The sequence below is a fragment of the Meleagris gallopavo genome, chromosome 1 (assembly GCF_000146605.3).
Source record: "Meleagris gallopavo isolate NT-WF06-2002-E0010 breed Aviagen turkey brand Nicholas breeding stock chromosome 1, Turkey_5.1, whole genome shotgun sequence".
Taxonomy (NCBI): domain Eukaryota; kingdom Metazoa; phylum Chordata; class Aves; order Galliformes; family Phasianidae; genus Meleagris; species Meleagris gallopavo.
The window spans coordinates 126438013-126447379 of NC_015011.2; the positions used below are offsets into that span (position 1 = coordinate 126438013).

At 36.3% G+C, this 9367-nt stretch overlaps 1 protein-coding gene across 1 annotated transcript; it reads left to right on the plus strand.

The window, feature by feature from the left end:
- The first annotated feature begins 898 nt into the window (after positions 1-898).
- Positions 899-9354, plus strand: LOC100547820 (acetylserotonin O-methyltransferase like). The gene is made up of 5 exons (XM_010727470.1): positions 899-992; positions 2826-2934; positions 4631-5045; positions 8036-8198; positions 9161-9354. Exons 1-5 carry the CDS (start codon positions 914-916, stop codon positions 9352-9354), a joined length of 960 nt encoding a protein of 319 aa, XP_010725772.1. The 5' UTR covers positions 899-913.
- Positions 9355-9367: the final 13 nt, after the last annotated feature.

Genomic DNA, 9367 nt, shown 5'->3' on the forward strand with positions numbered 1-9367 from the left:
TGCACTGGTGAGTTAATCTGAATTTTTAATCCTTTGGGGCATGTTGCTAATTTAATAGTAGTAGGGTTTTTTGTTTTGGTTCTTTACTATATAACAGTGACATATGTTACTAGTAGGAGATTCTTAAAGTCTGGCAAGAGACTTCTTACTACTGTTTTTGCTTAAAATAATACCAAGTTTTTCTTAAAAAAAGTCCTATTATGTACTGATGTTAATTGTGTTCTGAATGAATTGGAAAATATTTAGACAAAATATGTCCTCATATCTGAAGTATCAGATTAAAGATTTTTGATTCAGGGTTTCATTCTGCAATTAATCACACTGACTTCAGTGTGAGGTGTTAAGAGTGAGATGCTTCTGGTCACATCACATGGTAGCCTGGCTAACCTCTTCAAAAATCTAATTTTCATGATATTTAGGATAATTTAATTGCTTCTGTATTACACAAACTTAATGCCTTTACAATTATTCAGCCACAGTGTGGCACTCTGGAGCCACTAGAAGTGTGGTGACTACTTCAGGCTTTCCATGCTAGAAGCCTGCTCAGTGACCTAATTGCTTATTGGTGGCTTTCAGTGAAGGTACCTGTAATGGTAGTGTAAATGTTGACTAGCTTTTTCTTATGCATTTGAAATAGTTGCTTCTTCTGCGTGGTGAATAGTCTGACACAGCTAATTGCTTTCTCAAATTGTGGACGTTGGTACTAGTGGGATTTTTAGAGTCTTGCCATAAATCTTAACTTTTTTTTAATTGGGTTTTGTTAATATTTTTTCACCTATATTGAACTAAGAATGTATTTGCCTATGACATTTAAATCATGTTGGTGTTTTTATATGATCTGTTTTGGGGTGTGGCAATATAATTATGAAGAATGCTTTTTCTTGTGATAGGTTTCATAACCATTGCTTAATAAATGATTTTCCCTCACAGGTTGAATGGGAAGGAGCACAGTGTTTTCACAGGCGTGGTTATTATACACTGCAGCAGTAAAGGTACCTCAGTTTTGTTGTTTTTTACTCAGTGTTTTCATGAGTAATTATTTGCATAAAGACTTTGCATTGGACAGCAAATAAATAGCATTGAATTTTCTCCTATATAGTCTGAATTGGTGTCTAGCTCAAAATGGGAAGTACCTAATATTTAAACTAAAAACTCATCACAAAAGCTGTCCTCCTTACTGCATTCAGTTGTCATCGCCCTTCCTTTATGACAAAATACAAGCTTACAAAAATGCTCTGAGATCTATGGGACAAACTAAAAGATCAGTGTAAACTGGAGGAAATACTGTAACTGAAATTCAGACATGGCAACTGTAGGGAGCCATATATCTGTATCAGGTAACTTTTTCAGTAAACAATTGTTTTTTGAGCACTCTAATGTCAAAATCTGAGTGTTTAAAGGATTTCCTCTGATAGTTATGTCAGTACTTCATTAGTGGAACTTGTATCAAAATCTCTTTTGAAATTTCAATGAATATGGTTTTATGTAGATAAATTCATTATAGCTTTGTTTTTATTGGAATGGTTGTTCTTAGGTCTTGTAGCAGAAATAAGATCAGTGATCCAATAATATTATTGATGTCTGTACAGTAGAAAGAGTGACAGCTGAAAAAGAAAGAAAATGATTTCAAGTGGTCTGTGAGCAGTCTAGGAAGAATAATGCCTTCTCTTGTTTAAGGGAAAAATAAAGTTGCGTGTACTGTCAGTAGTGATGCTGAGGACAGCTTGTCTCATCTGGAGTTTAGAAGTTGAAGTCATGGTATATTCAGATGAATAAAAATAGCTGAAGTCAGCATATTCATCAAGTGATTCAGGAGAAGAGGTGTTTGGGGTTTTTTAGAGTTCACTTTTGTTTTAACTGATAATTATAATGTGTTGCTAAGTTTTGCATTTACGTTCCAGACAGAATTTTCATCAACACGTAGCATAGGAAGACTGGTTACTAGCATTTTTTTAACTTCACCTGAATCGTTGTGTTCTTTCAATGCTAACACCACTTGCAATTAGTGTACTGCGGATCTTCCTTCTACCACCTGGGGAATTTCTGCTACCAGAATACAGACCAATAATTTGCACAGCAGTAGGAGGAGATGTGGACTTCGATCTTGTAGGAAAGAGTCAACTAATAACGTGTAATGTGCTAGTGCGTGCTCATTCTTAAAGGCTGCTTTCTTTTGAGTATATTTTGGTGCAGCCTTGCTCTGTAATCTTACTGGGTTCAGTGTACCCATGCATTATACTGTTGGAGCCCACACCCACATACGCAGTGCTTCATAGCACCTTTGGCACTCTTACAACCACTCCTAGAAAAAGAAGGCTGAAATAACTCTTATTTATTGAGAAAGATGCAAGATCATACTGCAGATGGCACTGCTGGATGCCTGCAGTACAGATGCAGCTACATGCTCTGGCATATATAATAGCTATAATTTTAACTATGTTGTGTTATGGGTTGTTTGATGCTCCTAAGTTAGAAGAATGTTTGCAGCCTTCTTTGTGTTTGTTGCTGGGTGTATATACTAGCAATTAGTTTTGCTAACTTGAGCATATTGTACACAGGGAGAGCAAGCTGTTAGCTTAAAAAGGGGAACACAGTAGTAGAAGCTTTCACACTCTCAGCTTTTACTGAAGTGATGAGTATGTGCAGAGGGAAATAAACAGAAGAGATCACTGTCCTTCAAGACTTTTATTAGCTACTTCATGATTTATATCACTTTTTCTAAGTAAAATTCATATTAATATGAGGTGTAATTAAACTGATGTTACTCTCTAAACTGTCATTTTGGTGTTACAATTTCTGTTTCTAATGAGATTTCCTCTCTGTAGATAATCAGCTAGAAACAGAAATCACTGATTTCTATGAAGAGACTAAAGTAAAATTTTCAGACCTTTCAGAAGAGCTCTTATGGGAGTACATTCATAGTGGAGAGCCCATGTAAGTAAGACTCTAAAGCTATCTAACAGTACTTCAGAATAGATTTTGGGTTACATTACTAGCCTGCAGCATAAAATATTTTGCCCTGGAAATTCAGTAATACAGTAAGAAGTCTTTTGGTATTTGTTTTCTGTTGTTCTACCATTGCCACCTACACAGATTTTTTTTTTTTAAAACACTATTACAATTCAAGTAGTTGTTGGTTTTTTTTAATAAAGACTTAGTCTTGTGTAATTTCTTAGAATTAAATAATTGCATGAGAAATTAAAAAAATTGACTAACTTTTTTGCCGTTGTGCATCCTTATCAAGAAAATAAGCGGCATGTAGTATTTTAAAGTTTGGTCTTTGGGGACACAAACTAATTCTAAAAGTATATAGCAAGTTAAAATACGAACAAGGAAGGAAGAACACTATCTCAAAGTGGGCTGTGAGCCCAACATCTTTCTGATGGCTGCAGAAATATGGCTGTTCACTTTCTATTTGATTTTTTTCCCTCTCCTTTCTTCAACCAAGGATTTTTATTTTCTGTAGGTCTATTCCTACTACTTCTCTCTGTAGAAATAAGGCTGGTCTATAGTAATTTTAACTACCTTGTGATTCTCTAATGATTTGATATGGTTTCTGTTAGCCTCTTAGAGCCAGCATTTTTTTCTGTATGTTCCAAAAACTCTGAACTTGCTTTCATCAAATCTACACTAAACTATCAACTGTCTTGCAGCACTGTTCTTTCGAAAGCAGTCTGTAATTCTGTACAGTCTGGAGTTAATAGATCTGAGACTGACTGACCTTTGGTTTCAAAGGTTGCTTACTTAAGCTTTCAGGTTTAGATGTTAGTCAGCGTACCTCTAACTACCTTGTTCCGTAGGTGTGAGCAGTGAAAATGTTGGTTTACTGCACTTTATCTGGCTGCATACATAACATTACACAATGAAATTTACATAATTAACTTAAAGACAGATTAAATTCCCAAGGTTACTTGCTGTGAAATACATGTGTATACTAGTACTGTGATGTTAGAGCACCTTGTAGCTTAGAGCTCTACTTGCATTTCCAGAAAATTACATAGGATTTAAGTAGGACCGAGTGAGATAGCACTGGATTTTGTAATTGAATAGGACTTTGAAAAAGAGCAACTTTTCCCCTGATCTTCATTTTAGATATTACTCGGACTGAGAGCTGCAAAACATGTACTGCAATTGTTTGAGTTCTAAGATGTCCCCTTAAGTTTGAGCTCCTTTTCAAGCTGATGGTATGCCTGAAGACCCTTCAGCCTCTAGTGGAATAGGGGTAGGGTCAGAATGTAACTGGGTGACTGAGTGGCAGTGTTGGTCTCAGGGAATACTTGCTGTTACTATCCTTGCCCGACAGGACATGGAGGAAGCTGGGTGACCTATGGCAGTGCAGTTTGACTGCAGTCAGATGGTATACCTCCATGTAGGTGACTGTGTCACTTGGACTGGCAGAAGCTTAATGACCTTAGGCTATTCACCCATTGTAGAAATATTAATCCTTATATTTAGTTATGACAAAAAAAAAGCTTTGAGCTTAACTAGAATCCATCTCCAACTTGAGTAGACTAGTCTTTATTCCAGTCTCTGCAGTACTAGTGATTACATGTTCTATGCAACCTTTACTGTCAAACACATTCTCAAACTTCATTAGATAGGTCTGAGCTTTCATTTTTCTCTCCCCTAGGGACAAGGCTGGTGGATATGGAATCCAGGCCCTTGGTGGAATGTTAGTTGAGTATGTCCATGGAGACTTCTTGAATGTGGTGGGATTTCCTCTGAATCACTTCTGCAAAAAGCTAGCAGAGTTGTACTATCCACCCCTTAAACATACCATACAGCATACAAAGCATGACTCTATCCCTTCTGTGGACACTTTTGAGAGCCTAAGTGATGGAGAAAGTGAATCCTCAAGTTTCAAGGAACATAAAGGTGCTAGTAAGTTGGACAGTCCCTCAGGAGTTATTTGCAACTCTGAAAACAGCTCTGGTGTTACAACTGGTTCTGTGGTACCTTTGGAAAATCAGAATGGAGTATCAGACAGTGCAGCAAAAGTTCCATCTAAAATTCTAGACCTGATGGATGGTTTTAGAGCTTCAAAGGTAAGGGGGGGAGAAAAGTAAAACTAATTACTTTGACTGCTACAATTGCTTTGTTGGAGGTAATTTGAAATGCTTGAGATGGAATAAGAATAATAGCATAAAAGAACTACTGTGCAGAGAATCTAAGATAGCTGAAACTTCTGACACAACACAGATGTGGTTTTTTTTTTTTGTATGAATTCTATCTACTCTATGAAACTTTAACAGCAGAGATAATTAAAAAAAATCTTCCTTTTAATTTGAAAGTGAAGAAGTCCACAGGACTATTTTTCTTTTTTTTGCCTTTGCATGTTGGGTCTTGGGTATAAATGGTTAAACTGCGCTTCTAGGATGTCTGGAAACAGTACCTATCTGCTTTCTTCCCATATGTTCCTTTTGTCATGTTGTCTAATTAAATGCAACTTATGGAAGATTGACTTATCTTTCATTAGCTACATCAGTGATTCTGTCTCTGGTGCATGTTGTAACTAGAAGGCTCCGAAATAACAGTAATTTCAGAAATGTATCATGCAAAAATGCATTCCACAATGAAAGTGGAATGTTGCTGGGAAACTTCAGAATGCTTTTAAATATAAATTTATCACTGAGTTTTTTGTACTAAGTGCAATCAAATAGAAAATAACTTTTTATCAACACTGCTAGGAAGGCTTTTTATGTGGTTTAATTACCAAGCTTATTTTAAGTATGTGCAGTGCTTGTCATAGTTTTTTTTTTTTCCTTTTGAACTTATAATGCTTAGTTTTAGAATTCTGGGGGAGATCTTAGCTTTTTTATTTCCTGTTAAAGAAGTAGCTTTTTTTTTATACCCTGTTTCATGTTCCAGTTGTTTATCATATATTGCCTGGAGATTATCAGCTGGAGAGACATCCATGTAATACAGGCTACAAACTGAAGGTCACATGCTGTGAGGAGCACGAGTGGAGCAGCAGTGTAATGGGAAATGAATAACTGGGTGTTTTAAATGCTACCAAGCTTTCTACTCAGAGCTCCACTGTAGTGAAGAAGGTGAAGGAGAAATTGAACACTAGTCATTCTGAATAGATTACTGATATCAAGTTGGTGATGTTTCAGGAAGAGATGAAAAAACTGCTCAAGTGGCAGTGAAACGACAAACCTAAATGTAATTAAAAATAACAGAGGAGGGTACACAAAACAGTGAACAGTGGTTGAAACAGCAGAAAGTCACAGTTAAGCCTGTGAATTGGTGACTTACCCTTATTGTAGTTCTAGCAACGCAGTTAAGTTATGATAATTAATAAAATCAGATGTTCTTATATAGCTGAATAGTAACAGTAGGTTGTTTCAAATGTATAGCAAAGGCTAATGGTAGGCTTGTCAAGTAAGTTGTATCAACAGAGAGCAAGTTGGAAGTACCCGAATAGATGAGATAATGCTTAGCACATCTTCAGGTGCACCTTACCAGCGTTCTGTAATTGCACGTTATGTATGCTCATTGTTCTGATCTGATGGCTAATTCAGTTCTGTGCAGTGAAAGTTGATGGCCACTGTAAATAAAAGCAGGAGCTTTCCTTTTCTAATAATCAGTGTAAAATCAGCACGGAATGCTGAAGTTTTGTGTTGAGCTATTGGGGATTTCTTTTCCTGAGGCCTGAAGATATTTGTACAATACATTACTGGTTGTGGATTACTTCTGTGGACTGACAAATCTTACCTCCTCTCTCTGTACTTCTAGAATATGGATAAGAGCGCATAAGCATTTAGCTTCATAAAAGCTTTCAGGATCTGTTTCATTTTTATTTCTTGAGTGTTGCTTCATAAAGCAGGCTGAAGTCTCCTGCAGAGGAAGGAGGCATTACCACCTACTTTACTATGAACAGTTACTGTTGCAGAACAGGAGATCAGGTTTGAGTGATACATTATCCAGTTCTCCAACATGTTCTGAAATTGCATATTCTGATTTTCACTTGCTGTTACGATATTTGTTTGGTTTGTTTGTGAACTGGGCATTACAGAATTGTAGAATTACTTATATCATTAATTTTTTTGAATCTCTTTGTTTTTTGTTATGTCCAGGTCAAATTAGTTCAAAAGTTGGGCAGATCTTGGAAGTCAAATGGTTGTAGTATAGATGCAGTTGGATCAATACTGCAGAAGTCTGGATTCTAAGAAATCCCAACTGAATGTTCTTACTAGAACAACAGAGGAAATGATAGAAAGGATGAAGATAATAAAATGTTTACACACTAGCATAGCTTTCTCTCAAAGTTATTTTTTTTTATTAAATAGAATGTGTATCCTTCCTTCTTGACTGAGTGATTTTTTTTTTCAAGTACATCATAGTTGCTTACAGTTGCAGTTAAGTGTCTCAGTGATTGCTGTGTGTGCTTCCACTATGTTCAACATGAATACCATTGTTTTAGGAATTTTAATGTGCTTCTGAGCACTGAAACTGCAGTGTTTTATTTTTCTTTGTTCCGTGTGTGTCTTACTAAGGTGTGCATGTGGTAGAGTTGTGCTTTGAAGTATTATTCCTTTTTTTGGCCATAGTTTTTACTTCATAAAGACCATCCTTAACTGAAGCTGCTACATTGCCTTAGTGGAACTTTACAGTTCCTTACATTTCATGTAAATCAAATTTAAATTGATCTGAGATGTTTTCTTAGGCATTCAGATGTTTAAATTTGGCTTAATGGAACATGCATATTGCTAGGTATATGCTAAATATCTGAATAAAGAGGTGCTCTTAATACAAACTCTGTAGACTGCATGCCAATATATTTTCAGTGCCGTTCTCTCTCATATACCTCTGTCCCAATTAATGTTACTTAGAAAAGCTGTTAGAATACTTAGAGGAAAAGAAACTTGTTATAACAGTTCTTAGGAGTTGTTACTATGTTGTGCTTAAATAACAGTAATCATGTAGACTAATACTTCTGGAATGTCTGTGGCAAAAAGTTCAAGTCCTTTGTTTCTTGATTGCAGTCTTTCAAATGCAAGTTGTGTTTGGTTTTTTTTTTCCCTGCATGTAGGCTCTGTTTGTAGCCTCTAAGCTGAAGATGTTTGATCATCTGAAAAAGAGAAGTCCTCTAAAGGCTGCAGATATTGCAGACGAGGTTGGAACTTCTGTGCATGGAACTGAAAGACTCCTTGATGCCTGTGCTGCTCTTGGGTTGCTGAAGAAAACAACACAAGGTGACTTTTCCCATCCCTCCCATATTGTCAGTAACTTGGATTTGAGGTGGGGAGATTGTTGCTTTTTTGTGTTGATCATTAATAGCTGGAATTGTTCTGTTTGGGAGCAGAAATTATTTAATGAACACACTAGGTCTCCTTTGAGGAAACCTTAGATTGATGTTGTGTTCAGAGAGCAAAAGCAATCATCTCCAAATTCTAATAACTTTCATGGGCAAGTCCCAGGGAGCAGCATAAAAGCCCAGATATACCATCTAAATAAGGACCAAGCCTGTTCTCCTTTGCAGTAGTGCAGAGTCACAAACTTGAGTGGAGAATTGCAGATTTTATGAGGAGGGCTCTGGAATTTAAGCACCAGCTTAAATGCTAGCACACCTAACTTGCACAGTACTTGGAAGTGTATGTAGGTGACAGTCAGGATTAATTTTTTCAATCTGCACTATATAAATTTTCATATCTATCACTTACTTTGTAATACTTGAGAGGCTTAAATGCCAAGAAAAAGAAATAGAGGATGCTTTCAACTCTGAAGGACAACATGAAGGAGAAAGCACTAAACTGGAATGTACTGGAGAATGTTTGAATTTAAGGGAAGAAAAGGCATCATCTAAAACAGAAAAATGCAGTCAAGAATGAGGAATTTCTAATGGTCTTCTTTGAATGTCAGATGCATAGTTAAAATTCTCTGGATTATAAATAAGCAATGAAAATATCCTTTGCATCCTTCAGCACCTACATTCATTTTTAAAAAGGAAGTCCTGAAGTGATTTTCATTCTTCAAGAATGAGGAGACCTTTAGAAGTATTTCATAGAAATCTTTGTACAGTAAAACACTTTGTGATGCCAAAAATCAGGATTTGATGGCTCTTTAATGGCATTACAAGGTAATATGCCTTCAAATATTAGCTGATATCTATAAAGTGGTGGAACAAAACTGGTTACAATTGTGCTCTTCCCTTAAGGTTACAGTAATACAGATTCAGCAAATACTTATCTGGCATCTGATGGTGAATACTCGCTTCATGGCTACATTATCCACTCTAATGACCATCTTTGGCCTCTCTTTACACACCTGGAGTCTGCTGTTAAAGAGGGAAGCAGGCAGAATCATCGAGCCTTTGGAAAGAAAACGGAGGATTTATTTAATGTAATGTAAACTCTTTTTTTTT